At 44.5% G+C, this 20,180-nt stretch overlaps 1 protein-coding gene and 1 long non-coding RNA gene across 3 annotated transcripts in view; one reads left to right on the top strand and one right to left on the bottom strand.

The window, feature by feature from the left end:
• LOC309361577 overlaps window positions 1-20,180 on the top strand; it is a 351,746-nt gene that overhangs the window by 90,000 nt on the left and 241,566 nt on the right. The gene's annotated exons all lie outside the window — the stretch shown is intronic.
• The window catches only part of LMX1B (LIM homeobox transcription factor 1 beta), a 163,002-nt gene that overhangs the window by 13,135 nt on the left and 129,687 nt on the right, over window positions 1-20,180 (bottom strand). The window contains exons 3-7 of one of the 2 annotated variants that reach the window (XM_081896551.1): window positions 9,665-9,897; window positions 7,820-7,998; window positions 6,810-6,887; window positions 4,534-4,600; window positions 702-842 (exon numbers count right to left, since the gene is read on the bottom strand). In XM_081896551.1, coding sequence (XP_081752677.1) covers window positions 702-842; window positions 4,534-4,600; window positions 6,810-6,887; window positions 7,820-7,998; window positions 9,665-9,897 — 698 coding nt within the window. Of the gene's footprint in view, window positions 1-680; window positions 843-4,533; window positions 4,601-6,809; window positions 6,888-7,819; window positions 7,999-9,664; window positions 9,898-20,180 lie in introns of both variants that reach the window. The other variant, XM_081896550.1, reaches the window with a different exon arrangement.

Raw genomic sequence — 20,180 nt, forward strand, 5'->3', positions numbered from 1 at the left:
GGTGACAGCAGTGACAGCTGGAAGATTCCTCCTGCCTCCCTTGGTTTTTTGTTTTTCCTTCCAGAATAAATTATATTTCCCAAGATCCCTGACATTTAGATCACTATCATAGTGGCAACCCAAAAACCTGAGCTAGAGGGTTAAGGAGGGCCCTGGTATCTATGTGTGGCTTCTGCCGGCCAGCTAAGAAGATTTAGGGGGGGCGCTGGGTGAGGAGGGTGAGGGCTGATGGGAAATTAAGGGAAGAATTCAGAGCTTGCTACATTTTCAGTGGTGTTACTAGAAGTTTGATGGAGCTTGAAAGGGCTCATAATTCTTCATTCAGAAATGCCATTGCTTTGAAATACTATATAAGGGAGCAGAAGTCTTTCTGGTAGAGTCCAGCACAAGCAGAACAGAAAGGAGAGGCTTCCAGAGGCTCAATGGAGACTCATCTTCCCTCTTTGCTTGTTTTGGACCCTGGTGGAAGGAACTCTATTTCCTCCAGAAGAAGACCAAAACGATGCCTTGGATACAAACGACATCTAATGTTAACATCTGGATCAAGTTGCTCCCAGGGCTTTCCACCTTGTAAAAGGACAGGGAGACCTCTCAAGAGTGTGGGCTTGGGAATCCTAGACCGAAGCTTCCATGTTCTACCTTGGACATGCCAACAGCAGCTGGTTCCCAGTGAGTCTTACCATAGGGGTTCATGTGGTCACCTGGCATTTGTGGTGGTGTGAGACCTTGCTGGAAGGGGTCAGTGGCATAGCTGCTCTGATCCATCGCTACAATCTGCTGCTGTGGCGGTGCTAGCGGTGTATAAGAGGTCATCATCCCCTCCATTCGGTTGGACATCACTTCTGCAAAGAAAGACAATTGACTTCATCTAAAGCTCCTCCTGTGAGATTGATGAAATTACAGTGCTCTCGGCCTTTGAGGTTGCCCCTGTTTCTTTCCATTTGGGGCTGAGTTTAAAAAGGGGGGAGGGGGCAGGCACCACAAACATTTTCATCACTATGAAGCACCACCCTCCATAGTCCAGTGATTGGAAGGGACTGACTGCAGGGAAAGGGGATAACAGTGTTCACATTTTCAGGAAATATCGTATTTTTTGCTCTATAGGACACACTTTTCCCCCTCCAAAAATTAAGGGGAAATGTGTGTGCATCCTATGGAGCGAATGCAGGCTCCTTGGCTTCAGCGATAGCAACACGAAGCCTCCGAAGTGCAGAGGGAGCGCTCCCTCCATGCTCCGGAGGCTTCGCGTTGCTTTTGCTGAAGCCTGGAGAGTGAGAGGGGTCGTTGTGCACCGACCCCTCTTGCTCTCCAGGCTTCAGGGATAGCTGCCTGAAGCCTTCAGAGCACAGAGCAAGTTCCCACTGCGCTCCAGAGGCTTTGGGTTCCTTTTGCTGAAGCTGGGAGAGCAAGATTCTCCCGGCTACAGCAGAGAGGGAGAGCTGTGCAGTGCCCCTTCAGCCAAGCGGGAAGAGAAAAGGAAGGGGCTCTGTTTCTCCTGCCGCTTCGCTGAAGGGGTGCTAAGCAGAGAGGGGGATAATTTTTTTTTCTTGTTCTCCCCTCTAAAACAATGTGCATCCTATGATCCGGTGCATCCTATAGAGCGAAAAATAGGTACACTGCCATCTAGTTTAGCATCCTGTTCGCATAGGGCCCATCCAGATACCTGGGGGGAACCAACATGTAGGACCCAAAGACAAGACTATTTTCTCCTCCTGTGGCTTCATGAAACTGGCATTCAGACACATTAATGCCTCTGATCATGGAGGCACCTTGTCCTCCATGAATGTATCCAATCCTCTTTTAAAGTCATCCAAGGCAGTGGCTATTACTGCCTCCTGTGGGAGTGAGTTCCATAGTTTAACTATGTACTGCTGGATCTTCCAGCACTCAGCTTCCATAGATGCCCATGATGAGTTCCAGCTCTGGGGCGGCGGGGGCGGGGGGAGGATCTTCTCTCTCTCTTATTTTTTCCATGGCATGCATAAGCTTCAAACTTCTGTCATTTCATCTCTTACTTGCCTTTTCTCTAAACTAAAAAGTCCCAAATGTTGCAACCTTTCCTTCTCCACCCACTTGATCATTTTGGTTGCCCTTTTCTGAACTTTTCCAACTCTACAGTACACCATCCTATTTGAGCTGGGGCGACCAAAAAAATCACACCCTATTCCAATTGTGATCACACCATAGATTTGCAATACAATTCTCAGCATCTTCTCCAAACTCCAGCTACTAAGATTCTTTGGGGGAAGCTATCCCTATTAAATTGGTATCAAACCAATGTGCAGCATAGGTGAGCCCTAAGTCTTTTGATGCTGCATTCCACACACACACACACACACACACACACACACACACACACACAATTTATTTTCGAATAGTCTAGGATCTGGATTTGGTTTGACACCTGCTGCAGAATAGTCCTGACTCACAGCCCCTTCTCCTCATCCTCCCCAACCACAAGCCCAGAGTTCCTTCATTTCCATCAGATATTGTTTCAAAGGAGCTATTTGTTTCTGCCAGGGTGGAACGAGAAGTAGCTAATTGTTTCCTTGAAATTCACTCCCACGATCCCAGGCTGTCTACTCCGACATGATGCAATGCCAGACAGGTGATGAAGACTGTTGCATCGCTCATCCATATGCAGTGCTTTGGGGTTGCACATCCTGAGTGTTGCAAGTGGTTTGGGGTGGAGACTCCTGTTTTGTCCAGTCCTTGCCACAGCAGTGTGCCAGCCCGAACTGGCGCCACAGGGTGCCAGAGCAGCAAGAACAGATAAGAACACCATGCTAATGGGATGGCGAAGGAGCAGCAATGTGGGGGTGTAATTGCCAAGAGGTCTAGCCGGTTGGGGCCCTTCTTCTCCTCGTTTCAAAGTCCATCTTGGAAACTAGCCATCATTGCTTTGAGTTGTTGTTGGGTTTTCTTCTGGTCGCTGTTTGTTTTATAATCAAGCAGTGTATGAATTTATGGCTGTGCTTTGCCTCCATAGTCAGAGGCTGTATGCTGCTAAATATCAATTGCTGGAAGCCACAGGAGAGGAGAGTGCTCTTGTGATATGGTCCTGCTTGCTGATTTCCCACAGGAATCTGGTTGGCCCCTGGGAGAACAGGAAACAGGACTAGATGAACTACTGGCTTGATACAGCAGGGTTTGCCTTATGTTCTTAACTAGCTTTTAACAAGAGCCATATTTTGAACATTAGAAGAGTCTGGCTGCTGTTTCAGGCCAGAGGCCCAATCTAGTCTGATGTCCTGTTCTCTCAGTGGCCAACCTGATGGCTGTGGCCAACCACATGCCGATGGCAAGCTCAAGAGTTCTCTCCCCAAATAATTCCCAGCAACTGATATTCCTATTGCCTCTGACAGTGGAGGCAGAAGATAGTCGTGGTGGCTAGAAGGTTTATCTTCCATGAGGATAAATAAATACCTATAAACGTGAAGTTCAAGTCTTGTCTCTGCTAGGAACTTACTATTTTATTTTATTTCACTTAGAAGCATGCTTAATATTTCAAAAAGTGGTGTCAATCAGTAGTGAGCATCAGACATGTATCAGCCTCCAGTATTCAATATGGGGCTAAGGTGCAGAGGACTACGTTACATGGGTGGTATAAGGATTAAAACAATGTATATGGGATGCTTTGAACATGCACATATGCGAAGCATGATTAGTAATCCAAGGGAAGGGTGAGAAAGGTGCTTCTTTCACCTGCCAATTATTCCTCGGAAATATCCTCCAGGCTGTTTTTAACCTGGGTCCCCCTGCCAAGCTGGGCTCCAAGCCCAATGATCAGCCTGACTTTGGGAAACTATGGGTGGAAGAAACATTCACAGGGGAGAATCAACTCAGCAGGGCAGGGGAGGGGAGTGGGGCATAGGCAAAGTCCTCTTATGCTCACCAGTGCTTTTTTTTTTAAAGAAAAAAGGTGCCAGTACTCACCATGAAGTTGTTACAGTAAGTGCCACACTTTTAACATGTGGGGGGAGGTGCCGGTACTGCGTACCCTTGGGTACCCCCAGAAAAAAACAGTGCTGATGCTCACTGAGTCTTTTCTGTAAATGTATTCCCCTCTTTCCCTATGTTTAGAGGGTTTAAAAACAAGACACAACATGGCAGAGCATTCAGCTTTAGGTAATCCTCCCTCTGCATTCCAGAATGGTATAGTCCTCCTAGGAATAGTACAATTATTCTACCTATGTCTGTCTGTCTATCTGTCTCTCTCTCTTTCTTTCTTTCTTTCTTTCTTTCTTTCTTTCTCTCTCTCTTTCTTTCTTTCTTTCTCTCTCTCTTTCTTTCTTTCTTTCTTTCTGGCTGCAACTTGCAGGGTATATACCCAGTACTCAAGCTTCTGTGGTTAAAAGCCTTTCGCTCTTTTTGTTTGTGTGTAAGCATATCCTGGGTTCACACCTTGAATATTCTGCATTGGGCTGGCCACCCAAATCAGAAATGATGCAATGGAACTGGAAAAAAGGCCATAACCCCCAAATGCCATCATCAACCCCAAGGGTCCCATCCACGTCACCACTGTGGTTTCACCTTGACCTAGTCGCTGTGAATTCTGCTGCTCCTGCTGCTGTTGATGCCTTCGGGCCAATTTCTTCATCTGAGGAAGAAAGGAAAATCAGGACTAAACAGGGGCACATCAATCAAATTCTCACACTGGCTGAATTAGATGCCTGTGGGAAGCCTGCAAGAAGGACCTGAGTGCAACAACACTCTCCCCTCCTGCTATTTCCAGCAACGGGCATACAGAGGCATACTACTCTGGCAGTGAAGGTAGAACATAAGAAGAGCCCTGCTAGGTCAGGCCAATGGCCTTTTAGTCCATCACCCTGTTCTCATAGTGGCTGACCAGGTGCCTGTGGGAAGCCTGAAAGAAGGACATGAGCGCAACTGCACTCTGCTCACTTGCAATTCCCAGCTACTGGTATTCAGAGGCATGATGCCTCTGACAGTGGAGGTAGAACATAGCCACCATCTCTAGTAGTGCAAGAGTGTCCTTCTAGCAGGCAGTAATGCAGTGACATTGGGGAAGCATTGCACAACAACAAATAAAGTGGAATTGTGTGTGGACTAATGTAAAATTGTGGTGCCAATTGCATTTTGCAGAATTCCCCCTTAAAAAAAAAACCAGCACACCAGTCTGGGGCGGTCCTAGGAGAGGCAATAGATGTGATTCACTGTTCCTCTTCCTATGTATCCAGTGTTACTCCTACTCATACTAGACCAATTAAAATAAATAAATATGGCCAATGTAGCATCTTAACTTGAATTCACATATTTCCCTACCTCCCCACTCTGACTACCAACCCCTGAACTATTTCTACCTATGGTGCTTTCTCACTTTGGGTAAAGTTAAGCAGGGACTGCTTAGGGTATGACACAGGAAGTACAACAAAGAAGGATGCACAAGTCACTTGTACTTCCTGTCCTCCACTTCTCCCCCCCCCCAAATCCTGTAATATCTATTATGCTTGATCGCCATATTCCATACCCCTCAACCATCCCGATTTTCTCGGGACATCCTGAAATTACAGAAGCTATCTCAGCTTCTGATTGGATTCTGGAATGTCCCAACTTTTGGTGCTGTGGCTCCTGCGAGAGCGCAGCACCAAAAGAGGCAGTGAAGGACCTTGTGATGATGACAAGAAGGAAGGGTGAAAAGAGCATGTGTGCGAACTTGCATTTCTCAAGGTGTGAGGGGAGAGGGAGAGGGGAGGGGGAGAGAAATCCGGGCGATGGTCACGTGGTTGCACAGTAGAGTCGTGCATCTCTGGGCGGAAGGAGGAGGTGGCAGCAACAGCAGCAGCAGCAGCAGCAGCAGCAACAACAACAACAGCAGAATTAGTAGTCGAGCCAGCTTGCTGAGGTCACATATGGCAGTGTTACCCACTACCGTGAGTGCTTCCTTCCTCACACGCCGCTGTGTCGGCCCCTCCCTCCCCCCCCTGCACGGGAGGGGAAGGTGGTGAGTTAGAAAGCGGCTGAGGCATCAAGAAGGGAGAGGAGCATGGCGGAAAGAATCCCAGCGTCGCTCCACAAAGGCGGCCATTTTGAGTCCCTCCTGCCCTGCGCCTCCTGGTGTGGTTTTGTTTTCTTTCGGGGGGGGTGTCTTCTGCCGCGGCCCCCCATTCTCTCTCTCTCGTAAGTTTGCTGTAGGAAAGGAAGAAGCGTTCCCCCCCCTTCCCCACATGTACCTTCACTCTTGGACCTCCTAGCTCTAACCCACACAGGGGAATGTTTTTTTGCTCTCCCCTCACCTCAGCATGCTGCAGCCTGGCTTAATAACAATACCATGCAGAGTGCTTAAATTCTCTGTTGCATTGGGGGGGGGCTCTTTCTTTTCTCATCCCTTCAGGTTGTGACTAAGCATAATTTGCCCCACATAACATAACACACACACCCCAATTTTATTTGGCAGAATGCTGGAGGGTTTGCCTTGTCTATGTGCTCCCCTCCTTCTGATGAAAAGCCAAATCTCTTCACCACAGTTAGGGTTGTCAACAAACCATGACCCAAAATGAAATTAGATGCAAATGTGTGACAGATCTTCAGAGGGATCCGTGGGAAACCTAAAGTGGTTAGATAAGATTGGCAAAATGTTCCATCTTGAATAAAAAATAAATTAAAGAGAGCATTTTTGAGCTCCACTTCAGCTCCTGGGTTGTAGCCAATATTGATCCTAGTCAGAGCAGGCCCACTTAAGTTAATAGATATGACCAGGGTAGGTCCATTAATTTTAAGTGGGTCTACACTGAGTTGGACTTGGTTGGTTAGAACCCGTTCTGTCTTATTGGTAGGCAGGACCTTACCTTTGCTCTTTGATTCTGAAACCACACCTGGACAACTCTGACACTGAGGCCTGTTTCAGCTGCTAGTGTCTCCCTAACCTGCAACAAAGGTAAAAAGGTGAAATAAGGTGTGGAGCTGAAATGGAAAGTTGCTGCAATGAAACAAAATGCCTAAGTTCTCTGAACCCTGCATTTCCAAGAAACTGCAGGGACATCCAGAAGAATAAACAACAGGTTCAATGCTAAGATTGTAGAGATGGTGAAGTTAATGAGACAGAAGAGGAGATGAGAATTCAATGAGTCAAATAACGCAGAATCAATTTTATTTTCTCTGTGTGTGTCTACAGTCTTTGGACCTACAAAGAATTGGTAGTGCTAACTTTGCCATGTCAATTTCTATATTGTATTGTGCTTTTTGGTAGAGAGGTCCCTGGCACGGATTGGCTGAGTGAGTGTGATGTAATGGAATGTTCACAAACATTCTTCTTGGAAATTGATTTCTTTAAAAAATGAACTGTCCAAAAGTTTGGCTTCTGCAGAAAATGGGGAAGTTGTCCATTTGGAAGCTATCCAAAGTCACAAAGGACCTAGAGGCAGGAATAGTTTTATATTTGCAGACTTCAAAGTGGAAATAAGTCCACAACATGTACACGCCACAAATTTAAAGCACATAGTTCCCTCAAATAATCCTGGGAACTGTGGTTTGATAGGAGTGCTGGGAATTGTAGCTCTGTGAGCGGTAAACTATAGCTTTTTTTTAGTGTAGCGCCATATGCTTTGTATGTGCTTTCAATGCATGGTGTGTAAGCAGCCATAATCACTGCCAATGGGCAGCATCCTGCCCTGTATCAGAGGGCAGCAAGCTCCTGCTGCCTTACACAGCATTATCTGCCTCATTCTACCTAATGGTTGGGCTGACCCTAAACGTATGATTCTTTTAGCTGAAGATGCCAGTTGAGGTGTGTGCTTTTGCCACAACCATGATACAGAAACAGATTGTGAATGGTGGTGTTTGAACAATGACAGCCTACCTTCCTACAAGGCTTGGAAGATACTTCAAATGAAGCTTTGAAAGCTCTCCTCTGCTGTGTTGTGAGTATCGTCCGCGGCCGCTTTGGTCTCCGTGGGTCCTTCCCGTCGTCTCCACCCTTCCCTGGGTTTGCTTGTCCTTTGGTCGGTTTCACATCCCCATCCTCATCATCACTTTTAACTATTGGTCAATTGCAAATGGAACAAATTAAAATACATGACCGCTCAGCCCACACAGGACCACTACAGGTCCATCCAGTTAGCATCAGGTTTCTCCTAGAGACCAGCCAGGTGCTCCAAGGCATTGGTGAAGAACCTCAGGACCAGGTATCAAATGCAGCCCTCTACCTGGCCCTCAGAACTCTCCTTACACTATGCCACTCACTTGCCCTCCATCACATCCTCAATACTTTTGCCTGGCTTGAATGTTGTCTATGAACTCTGATAATTCCTCCTGCTTGTAAAGGGGATTGTGAAGAAACTAGCATGACATATAAAGATAGCATCTACATTTGTTGTTCCACCCACTTTTGTCTCTGTCTCCTCCCACCATTGGAATGTGGCCCTGGTAAGGTGAATGTGGGCCTCAGGCCGAAAAAAACACCTCCACCCCTACCCCAAGGGAAGACTAGGAATAAGGCTTGCAGGCAATGGGAACTTTAGCTGGTTGTTTCTTACTCTATTCTGAAGGAGAGTTGTACGTGTGTCTCATATGTCTCCCTTTCAGATTTAACTATTAATAATCTAGGAATAACTTTTGGCTCCACGTGCCATATTCCAGCTTTCTGAGTGGCAGGAAAGCACTTCAGCTATTGTGTGACACACTTCATTTACCCACTGAGGAACAGTTATAACTGTGGCACCATTAAAGTAGAACTTTGGGGCAATTGTCTGGAACCCTACTCAGCAGCATAAACAGGAGGGCTCCCCAATTTAAGCATTTCTAAGTCATCAAATTTTGAAGTAATACACATTGCCACAGGGGAACCTTTTTTAGCCTGGGGCCGCATTCTCTCATGAGCAACACTTGGGGGGGGGGTTTCATACCAATGGTGGGTGTGGCCAGAGGGGGGAAGTGGGCAGAGAGAGAGATGTGCCTTTGACTTTTGTACAGCAGACTACGGTCAAGAAAGCCAGTGTGGTGTAGAGGTTAAGAGCGGTAGACTCGTAATCTGGTGAACCGGGTTCGTGTCTCCGCTCCTCCACATGCTGCTGTTGGGTGACCTTGGGCCAGTCACAATTCTCTGAAGTCTCTCAGCCCCACTCACCTCACAGTTTGTTGTGGGGGAGGAAGGGAAAGGAGAATGTTAGCCGCTTTGAGACTCCCTAGGGTTGTGATAAAGCGGGATATCAAATCCAAACTCTTCTTTCAAAGGTACATCAATCTAGCTGGTCAGTTAAGATACATAATCACAGTTCAAAGGACATATTCCAGCCAAGTCAAAGCAGAAAATCTGGTGAGGTGGCTGGGAAAGGTCTTGGCCAGAGGAGACTCCCAGAGACATTTGTCTCTCTGGCTTGAGGTTCCCAAACTCTACATTATTTATTTATTTCATTTATATACCACTTTTTCCTCCAAGGAGCTCAAGGTGGTGGGCATTGCTTCTCCTCCTGCCTCACAACAATACGGTGAGGTAAATCAGGCCAAGATAGAGGTATTGGCCCCAAAGCATCAAGTGTGCTTCCTGGTAGCTTGGGGATTCAAACTCAGGCCTGGCACTCTATCAGTTACACTACACTGGCTCTCATTATCGTCCAAAGGGAAAGAAAGGGAGGAGCTTTGCTTGTTCGTTCCAGAGATTGAAATTACCTAGCCACATGACTGATCACCATTTGAGAAGACTCACCTGAATCTGAGTCATCAGGGCTGACAGAGCTGAGCAAATCTTTCTCCTTTTCATAGTCACTCTTGCAGAGCAGCTGCCCCTCCTTCAGCACAAATTCATCTCCCTTCCTCAGCTGCCGCTCACAGACACAGCAGCAGAAGCAGCTCAAGTGGTAGACACACTCCAGCGCCCTCATCACAAACTCTGTTGGGGCAATCTTCTCCATGCACCCACTGCATTTTGCAGCAAACAACCTATCGGAGGAAGAAAGGGATAATACTCAGGTCACGAGGCCGAGGTTCCTAGCAGGATCCCAAGTTGGAATTCCAGAACATAAGAAGAGCCCTGCTGGTCAGGGCCAAGCATCTTATTTCTCCCAATCAGACGACTGTGTGAAACCCAGAAACAGGACCCAAGCACAAGAACCCTCTCCCCTCCTGTAGGTTCCAGCAATTGGTATTCAGAAACGTTTCTGCCTCTATGGAAGAAGAGCACAGCCAATGGGTCTAGTAGCCACTGACAGGCTTACCCTCCAAGAGAGGAGAAGACCTGGAATGAAAATCTCCTGGCATGAATTTCCTTGTAGAAGATTATATGACACCCTGCATGTGCATTCTGCAGGGCTCACATGCATTTTATACATTGCAATTATTTTTGTTGGGAACAGAACCCCCCAAAACTGCAATCTAAGTCATGTGTAGGATTTGAAATACATTTTTTAAAAAAATGTATTGCATTTATGTCTTGCTCTTCCTCCAAAGAGGTCATCAAAATATATGGAGGGCAAAATCAAGGGAAAACCAGGAGTAGAATGGCTTGGAACCTCAATTCCAAGAGACACTGTGTTGGATACACAGCACTGGATTACTCAAGAGGCTTCAGGCAGCAGCAAAGCAAGGGCACAAAAAATGAGATTTTTAAAAAAAATATTGATTTTAATTTTTTTAAAAAAAACATCATCTACTAACGTAGATTGGAATAATGCAAGGAAATCATATTCTGTTATGTGCTGCAACAAATCTAGGCTTTATTAATTATATGTTCTTCTGAGTTATATGAACTTTGTTTTTTTTCTTATCTACATATGCATATAAACATAAAAAACATTGTGCATTGCATAATTTGTTTTTCTGTTTTTATTTCTGATCACTGAGATAAGAGACAGGATGCAATGTAACCAATAAAATATTATTTTGTGGCTTTGTGTTGTTTTTATTTTGAATTACACAATCTTTTCAGGGCATAGGGCCTCTAAAGGTCTTAATCTGGCCCTGTACATACACTTTGTGTTTAGTTTTCTGCCACTGTATAGGAACTCCTTGGTGAAGCTCCTCATAAAACTATCTTGATGCAACCATAGAATCAGTAGTGTCTGGTGCCCACTGAGGCTATTGGAGTGGAATGAAATGACAGGTAAAATGATAGGCAGAGACTGAGCCAATGAGAGGCAGAGCCAACAAATTATACTTTTGTTTCTATCCTCCCACCCCAATGAATTCTACAAGGGCAAACGTGAGACTAAGCATGAGGAAGAAGCTGACAGGTAGCGCCGCCACCCCCTGGACTGGTTTTCAACAAGAAGGCATACAGCTGTGGGCTGTCTGAGGGCAGATTGAGATTGGGGTGGGGCTAGTAACCCTCTTGCCCTAGTGGACCAGCCTCCATTGCTTGCCCCAGGACATACTGAGAAGGAGAGGAAGCATCTTCCAGCTTTTGGTAGCATCCAAGCATGCTGGGACCCCATTCTTTTCTCTTTTCCTTGCATATGCAACCAAGGAAGTACTTAAAAGGATTAAAAGCGTGCACAGATCTCCCCTGCCCTGGCTCCCTAAACCGATTGGGCTCTGTTTAATGAAGCTTGCCCCTTGAACTCAAAAGGGGCGTGGGGAAGACAGGATGCCTTCAAAGGATTTCAAGAGGCATCTGCAGATGGGCAGTCCATTCAGACCGTTGCAAAACCGATTGCGCTTCAGTAACATTCAATGGGGTGAAGGTAATGAGGGGTGGAAGCAGGCTGATGTTTGGCAAAAGCATTTGGGGAGGGGAGAGAAGCTTTCAGGTGGGGTGGGGGATTCATCACGCTGGGGGCAGGGGGAGGAAGGAGGAACATTGTTGCTCCGATAAGCTTTCTGTTGTTTTTATGGCATTTTGTCCTTTCCACGGATGATCGTCCAAATGTAAAGTAGGAATGCTTTCAAGCAAAAGGCATTTATTTAACCCCTACTCCCCAGTGTAAGACCCAGGACATGACCCAGCCAAATCTGAGTGCTTTCACTGTCCCAGTGAGTCCTTGACATCACAGAGCAAAGGAGGAAATCCACAGAGGGATGGAACAAACAGTCTATATCCAGGCTGTTTTGCACATGTTCATAAATGTGTTCCAGTCCATTTAAAATCATCATCATCATCTGCATGAAAATTCATATTTGCATACCTCTTCATATTTAACTTCACATTTAAATACAAAATGTGCATTTCTAAATGTATTTTATCCTTAAAAATAAGCTTTTTACACACACTTGAATACTTTTTAAAGCAAAACAACTGCTTGACAAATTTCAGTGATGTGTGAATTCTGAAAGGTAAGAGTGTTCTAATGTAAGTATTCATTTGTAAGGGGTGGATCTGGTCTGTTCCATACTGGAATTTGCAAAGAATTAATTTCTCAGGCATCCATTCAGAAAACAAATTTCATTTCAGCCTGAACAGGTGCAAAGAGGAATAGGGTTGTATCCAACTAACTTCAACTCAAGAGTAGGCCCATTAAAATTAATAGACTTAAATCCATCATGCCCCTCTGTTTCAACACTAACTCTGTTGAAGGCTAGTCCTAGTCTAGACTAACACTTGATGCTGCCTATACTTGCCACAAAGACAAAGGATTGTAGCCAATGCTAGTCCTCCTCAGAGTAGACCCACTGTACTCAATGGACATGAGTAACTTAAGTACATTCATTCCAATGGGTCCTCTCTGAATAGGACATGCATTGGATGAAACTAGAGAGGGAAAACCTGTCAATTTTGATTTCTCTCATTCATCCAATCCTTGATTCTCCATATTTCCACATGAGTTTGCAATTAAGATATAATAAAAGTCCTCACGAAAATTCACAATTTCGATTAATATTTTTCCTAATATTAAACACTTTTTCTATGCAGTTTTAACTGGTATACTCTTTCTTTGCAGAGCAGTTGATGCTACTTTAATAAATGTATGCATATTTAGACACACTTCACTCTAGAATGTGATTTTTTGTACATATTTGGCTGGAGAACTGTATTGCAAAATTCAGAGATGTGCAAATTTTGAAGGACTTTAGCATTTCAATTCATGTATTGTTTTGGAAAGTGAAAATTACATCTGTTCACCTAGAATCTTTCCCTCCTCCCAAGGCAACCCATTACACTCAACTTTTAGTTTCTTATGGATATGGAAAACAGGATTCTGTGATAGTCTAGGAAACCTCCCGCTTTTAAACATGCAAGCAGATCACCAGGAGCATCTTTCAGCCCACCCACATCTGCTCCCTTGTTGAAAAAGAGTGGGGCAGCCCTACATAAGGAAAGGGATATTTAATTCAGCTCAGCCAGAGGAAAATACTTGGGGGGGGGGCTTTTTTAGGACATCAAAAACACACACAACAGGAAACTGAGCTTGACAAATGACCTGACTTTGATATCTCTTGATCAAACCCACAGCTCATTAGATGGCTTACCATTATAAACACAAGGCAGTAAACCTGTTGAAGGCTTAGGATGGAAGTTGAGCAGATGACCCATGTACAGTTTTTGAATCAAAGCAATAAATCTGAGAGCAGCAAAGCAAATGGTCTGACCAGACACAACAGTGTTCTCCCTACCCCACTCTGCTTGCAGATTCCTCCCCCGTAAGAAGTGTCTGACTGGATCAGATCAACGTTTTATTGTCAAGAGTTGAAAAATGAATTGCTTCATTGTGTCTTGATTATGAGAAGTAATGTTCCTTATTGTAGGTTTTGCAGATAAGCTAGCATCTTGACTACTGCATCTGGTACTGGGTGACAATTTTTTGGAAAGATGATAAGCTTCTGGGCAACCTTCTGGGGATCACACAACTGGTGGGGCAAAAGGCAAATGTAGGCAGGGCAACACATGCAAATTTAATGTTTGTACAGCTGCAAGGTGTCTGTCTCAGGTTCTGGGCACTCAAAATGTGGAGCTTCCATTTAGCTTTCATGGCTAATGGTCATTGGCTGATCAAATTGGGACCCCCCCCTTTTACAAGGTATGGAAATGCAAAAGTGAGTTGGGGTGGTGCAGAGCACTCAAGAACTGCAGTGGAATCTGTGCATTAAGACTGACTCACCAACCTCACACTGCCCTTAGCTAACCCCTACCTGCCTGCCTTCTTACTTTCATCCTGTCCAGGGGATGGCCCTGACTGTCACACTCCTCTTTAGTGCCAGTGTTGCCCTTGTAGAACTCAGCAAAGAGGAGGAGAAGCAATAAAATTAGTTAGCTCTGCTTGTCATTGGCTCAGGCTCCATCCATGGTTGGTCTCTCTGCCTTCTGCCCTAGCCAGTGGCGTAGCGTGGGTTGTCAGCACCCGGGGCAAGGCAAGTAATTTGTGCCCCCTAACCCATGGATTTGCACCCCCTAACCCTAACCCCCAGATGTTGCGCCCGGTGCGGCCGGCCCCCCCTGCACCCCCCACGCTACGCCACTGGCCCTAGCTATCTTACTAAGCAACAGTCATGGCTGGTAAAGAGTAAAGGGAGATCTTCATCAGTGGAGGATGCTACAGAAATATGATGTGCTTTTGAATGTTCCCATGATGCCTGACAGCATGAAAAGGAGGCCTTTGCAGTCTGTGTGGCTACAGGTGGATTGAGGTCACTACACCTTCCTGCACCAGGGTACAGCCATCTGGCATTTTGTACAGGACAGCTGATTTATTGCCTCCCTAGCTTGTTATCTCACATTTAAATTCGACCCTGTTCTGCTTCCCTCAAATCACCGTTCTGCACTGTTTACTCTTACAATAATGTCCAAACAACCTAACTTTTACCTTTTCAATCACCTCGCCTGGGTCTTTAATTTCCTCCTGTTTGTGGGGCAAATAGATTGTAATGGTTTTCTTATAACTCATTTACTATGCAGAGAGAGATAACCAGCCGTACTGTGTCAGGTTTGCTGTTCACATTAAGTGCGGTTCAAGAGGTTCACCAAACATCGCAGAGCCGTAACAAGGAAACAATTCAATGCATCGTTTGGCCATTTCTGCAGGCAATATTACAGAAACTATGATGAAACCAGATTTCATTCCTGCTTGGCCCACCGATTGCAACATGTCAAATTATCCAGGATTTTAAATCATGTTTCCTTGATTTAATTTTTTTGAGTTTCTTTTTATATCACTGGCCAAATGCTAACTAAACAAATGTAGCTTTACAAACACATACTATACCCAGGGCAGAAGTTGATAATGCGCAAAGCGCAGTACTTTTAGAACATCACAGAGCCAGCGTTTCTCAACCTTGGGTTCCCAGACGTTGTTGGACTGCAACTCCCATCAATTCCAGCCAGCATGACCAGTGGGCAGGGATGATGGGAGATGTAGTTCAATAACACCTGGGTAAAAATGTAAAGGGACCCCTGACCATTAGGTCCAGTCGTGGCCGACTCTGGGGTTGCGGTGCTCATCTCGCTTTATTGGCCGAGGGAGCCAGCGTACAGCTTCCGGGTCATGGGGCCAGCATGACTAAGCCGCTTCTGGCGAACCAGAGCAGCGCACGGAAATGCTGTTTACCTTCCCGTTGGAGTGGTACCTATTTATCTACTTGCACTTTGACTTGCTTTCGAACTGCTAGGTTGGCAGGAGCAGGGACTGAGCAACGGGAGCTCACCCTATCACGGGGATTCGAACCGCCGACCTTCTGATCGGCAAGTCCTAGGCTCTGTGGTTTAACCCACAGCGCCACCAGCGTACCAAAGGTTAAAAATAGTTGGGTTAGAGTATTGGACTAGGACAGGCAAGACCAGAATTCAAATCCCCACTCTGCCATGAAGCTCTTGGGCCAGTTGCTGCCTCTCAGGCTAGCCCTACCACACAGGGTTGTTGTGAGTATAAAATGGGGAGGCGAACTGTGTACACCATCTTCAGCTACTAAGAGAAAAACTTGTGATATTCATGCAATAAATGATAACAACTTTTTGAAGTTATAATTGGAGGCCTACGGTCATTCTTACCCCTCAAAATAAGGGGGGTTAGGGTTGTATAAGAGTACGATGAAAATGAAATTTAATTAAGTTCACCTTTAAAGGCAAGCTTATCCAATTCTCATGCAAACTAAACCACAGCCGTCCTTTGAAATTCACACCTCTGTGAATTTTTCAATGCAGTTGTCTGTATACCTGGGTGAATAACACACACAAATGCATTATATATGGGGAAACCATTTGGCAATGATGTGCATATTAGGCAAAACAGCATCCCCAAATGTGTACATTCAGATAAATGAATGTAGTAAAATGCTGGTTAATTTTCATGAGGATTCTTTTAAAAAATAATAATCACACAATGATGTGTAAATGTGGAGAACTGAACTTAAGAGTGGAAATATGAGAAAAACCAAGACTGACAGATTCTCCTAACCATAATAAGGGTACATACAGAGCATCATCAAGTTCTGCTGCATGTGATCAGAAGCGTTTTCTTTCTCAGTGTGCCTATAAGCAAAGCCTGAAGACAATTGCACTCTCCTGCTGTTGCTCCCATGTCACTGGTATTTGGTGGTATACTGCCTATGAAACAGGAGATTCTGAAACTTAGTCCCCATGACTAATAGCCATTGCTATAGACACTTCCTACAAGGATTTGTAGGAAACCCCAGAAAGTTGCCACCAGAACTGAGAGAACTGGATTAGATGGATGTATCATTAGATGGTACATTTAGAGTTCCACCCGCCTGGTGGTTGGGGAAACCAGCCAATGTACCCCAAGGTGAAAATGGAAATCCAAAGAGCTGTGTGTGTGCAGAGTCAGCTGCTGTCTTACGGCAGAGGATGAGGAACCTCAAAGTCCAAATGCAGTCCTCCAGTACAGGCCCCTGTGCCTGACCCTCATAACTTTCTCCAGGCCACACACCCATCACTGGCCAAGCATCCCCCCAAGTGTTTCTGCATCCCTGAACTCTCAGAATACCTCTTGTTTTGTGGATGGAGGATAGGGAGCAGGGTGCTGGTGTGAGTCTGTGTTCGAATCCCTCCAACTATACAAAGGTAATATTTACATTCATTCAGGGCCAGATTAAGATACACTGAGAGCCTAAATGAGGTAAGAGTTTAAGAGGCTCCAAAGCATTAACTCCCCCAAATGTGCATCATTCTATTATTTTTTTACCCAATTAGGTAAATCTTGAAGTATTTAGAGCTCCGCTCATTATCTGAGGTCGTAAATTGTAGCATAGCTTGTGTGTAAATCCTGCACTGCGTTCATTGCCTCTGGCTCTGCCCACCACTGGGCATGTGGGACATAAATGTGATAATAAACAAAGAAACATATCCTCAAGGATGAAGCCTTCCTGATCTTGCTACCTTTCCACGAGCTGGTATTTTCTCCTAACATCAAATGTTCCTTTAATACAAAAGAAAAGGCTGTATTTAGGACCAGTCCAGAACACTGGTTTCTCTTACCTCAAGATTGTCTAATCTGACACTTGGAGGCTTTTCAGGGCCTCTCAGAGAGAGAAGGGTTTTCCTCATCACTTCCAATTTATTTTTCTGTTTTTTTAAAAAAAGAGGATGCAAAGGCCCAGCCTGGGACTCTCCACCTGAAGCCATGTGTACTACCACTGACTGAGCTGTGCTTTAAATAAATTTTTTTCTTGCCATACCTGTTCACATTTACAGGTAGAATTTACATTCATTGCTCTGCCCACTTGTGCCTCTGGCTCCGCCTACTACTGGACATGTGGCCCTCACAAGGTTTCTCAGAAGGCAATGTGGCCCCCAGTCTGAAAAAGTTCCCCACCTCTGCTCTATAGAGCAAACTGCCCTGTAGCCTTACAGTAGGAAAATCCTGGCAGGACTCAGGAGCTGGATCACAGCCTGGCTTTAAAGGGGCGGTGTGGTGGGGGAAGAATGTTTTCCAAAGGATCCAGAGTTTCTTGCAGTGAAGGAAACATTGACTGAAGGGATGCGTCCTCTGCTTAATAATCACCCTGTAATTGACAGTGGCCCGTTCCATCACTGTCGGCCACACAGATTCAATGGCATTGCTCCCTCCCAGCGCTTTGATGGCAGAATTTATGGGGAATCAAATTATTGCCGCAAGAAGAGAATTAAAACGATCCTTCATTTGCAAAAAGTCCCCGAGATTGCCTCAGCGTTGCTCCACCTTTGGGAGTCTAAATGCGTCTCCCCCTCCCGCAACACCCATTGCTCTTTACAAGCTCGGCAATTGCACGCTACAGATTATAGCTGCAATTTTCTTCTAATCTGCTCTGGAGCCGAGAAACTATTTTATATAGAGAGATTAAAAATAAAAAATAAAGTTCAGGGCGCCGGTTGAACTCATTAAAAAAAAGAGAGAGAGAGAGAGAGAGCAGCACAGGCAATTAAAAAAAGCTGAATGGATTAATGAGCGGCAATTATTTGGGGGAGAACTGTAGTTTCAGGCTATATGCTGCAAAGGGTTGTGGGGAAAGGCTAAGCTGGAGTTATGTGTGTGGCGTTTGGCTCTGCATCCATAGGAAACATGCCACAACAGCCACAAGAACATCAAATGGTATTAAGTGCATAGAGATTCATCCACGCACACCTGTAGGAACTTAACAGACTCAGCAAGATAGATTCCACCTCAACAGGTGAATCAAACCTAAATATTGTTACACAACACCCCAATCTCTGAGCGATGCAGAATCCCAGAGGTTCCAGCGGCTTACTCAGGGTTCATGTTTCCTTCGGGAATGAGGCACAGTGGAGACTGCAGTGTTCACTCTCTCTCACAGGTTTTAATTGTAGTTTAAGGTATTTTTGTATTTTGAATCTTTATGGAAATTCAGCAATTGTGCTTTTTATTTTTTTTAAAAGCAAGTTGCAGTACTAGCACTCATGGTGGCAGTGACAGAAATAAATGTGGACAATGTAGATTGAATAGAGAGGCTCATGGGCTTTAAGTACATCACACACACATACACACACACACAACTTCCTGCTGCAGAGTCAGAATGGTGGTGGCATAATTAGGAAGATTTGAAGTGGAAGAGGAAGAGGAAGGGAAGATTTTGTAAGGTTTAAAGGCCCACACTTAGGATTACATAGCAAAAGTAGCCCATATGTGTCAATAGCATTTGCTCCTCTTTTTATTAATGTTGCTATGGCAGGTTCCTTGCGAAAGGGTTATTGTCTGTGTATCAGAATGATGGGCCTCTTTAGGAAATAAAAATACCTTTTGCATTCTACTGCACAAAACTATCAGTTATTGTTTTAGCACTGGTTCTTTTAGGTAACTAGCTTGTGACAAACAAGTCTTAAGAACATGGGTAGGCAAACTAAGGCCCAGGGCCTGGATCCGGCCCAATTGCCTTCTAAATCTGGCCCGTGGATGGGTTATTTGTGGGGCCTGCCTGGTGTTTTTACATGAGTAGAATGTGTTGCATCTCTGGGTTATTTGTGCAGCATAGAAATTCATTCATTTATTTATTTTTTCAAAATATAGTCCGGCCCCACAAGGTCTGAGGGACAGTGGACCAGCCCCCTGCTGAAAAAGTTTGCTGACCCCTGCTTAAGAACACGAGGAGATTATATTATTACTAATTGAATGTTATCCATTACCTACCCACCCTTCACCGTGAGGTCCCATGGTATGTTACAACATTGTATTGACTAGATAGGTTATGTTCTCTCTGGGTGACACTACCGTTGCCCTAACTAGTCATTTGCTATACAGACTAAGGAGAATAATTGTGGCAGCAGGGTGGTTTGCAAAAGGAGGATGTCAAATAAGAGAATACTCAGTATTCATAACTATTCAGTAATGGTCAGCGTCTCTGCTCTTCTACTCTGTGATTAGCTACTGCTATTTCCTATTTCAACTTTTAAACGCCTGCTGAAAACTTTTATATTCCATCAGGCTTATGCAGGCAATTTATAATACATATTTCCATAATGCTTAGCCGATTTCTTATTTTAATGTTTTGAAAACATTTAACATTTTGCATTGTATGATTCTAAGTATAATTGCTGTGAAGCACTTTTTATATGAAAAGTGGCATATAAATGTTTTTATAAATAAAGTTAATAAAATGTATTTACTTAGGAAGATTTGTATACTACTGCTTAATAATAACAATGATTGTTTCCCCCCAAAAAACCACAACTGTATGCAACTTACATAAAATAAGATCAACCATTCGTAAGAAAATACCATTAAAATCAACAGATGTTATAAAACAAGTAGGAATAATACAATTCTCAATATATAGATAAAATCAACAGTTATATATAATTTTTTTAAATAAAACTAACAGAATTAGTACAAGCCCCTTCTAAAAAC

The sequence above is a fragment of the Podarcis melisellensis genome, assembly GCF_964234715.1.
Source record: "Podarcis melisellensis genome assembly, chromosome: Z".
NCBI lineage: Eukaryota > Metazoa > Chordata > Lepidosauria > Squamata > Lacertidae > Podarcis > Podarcis melisellensis.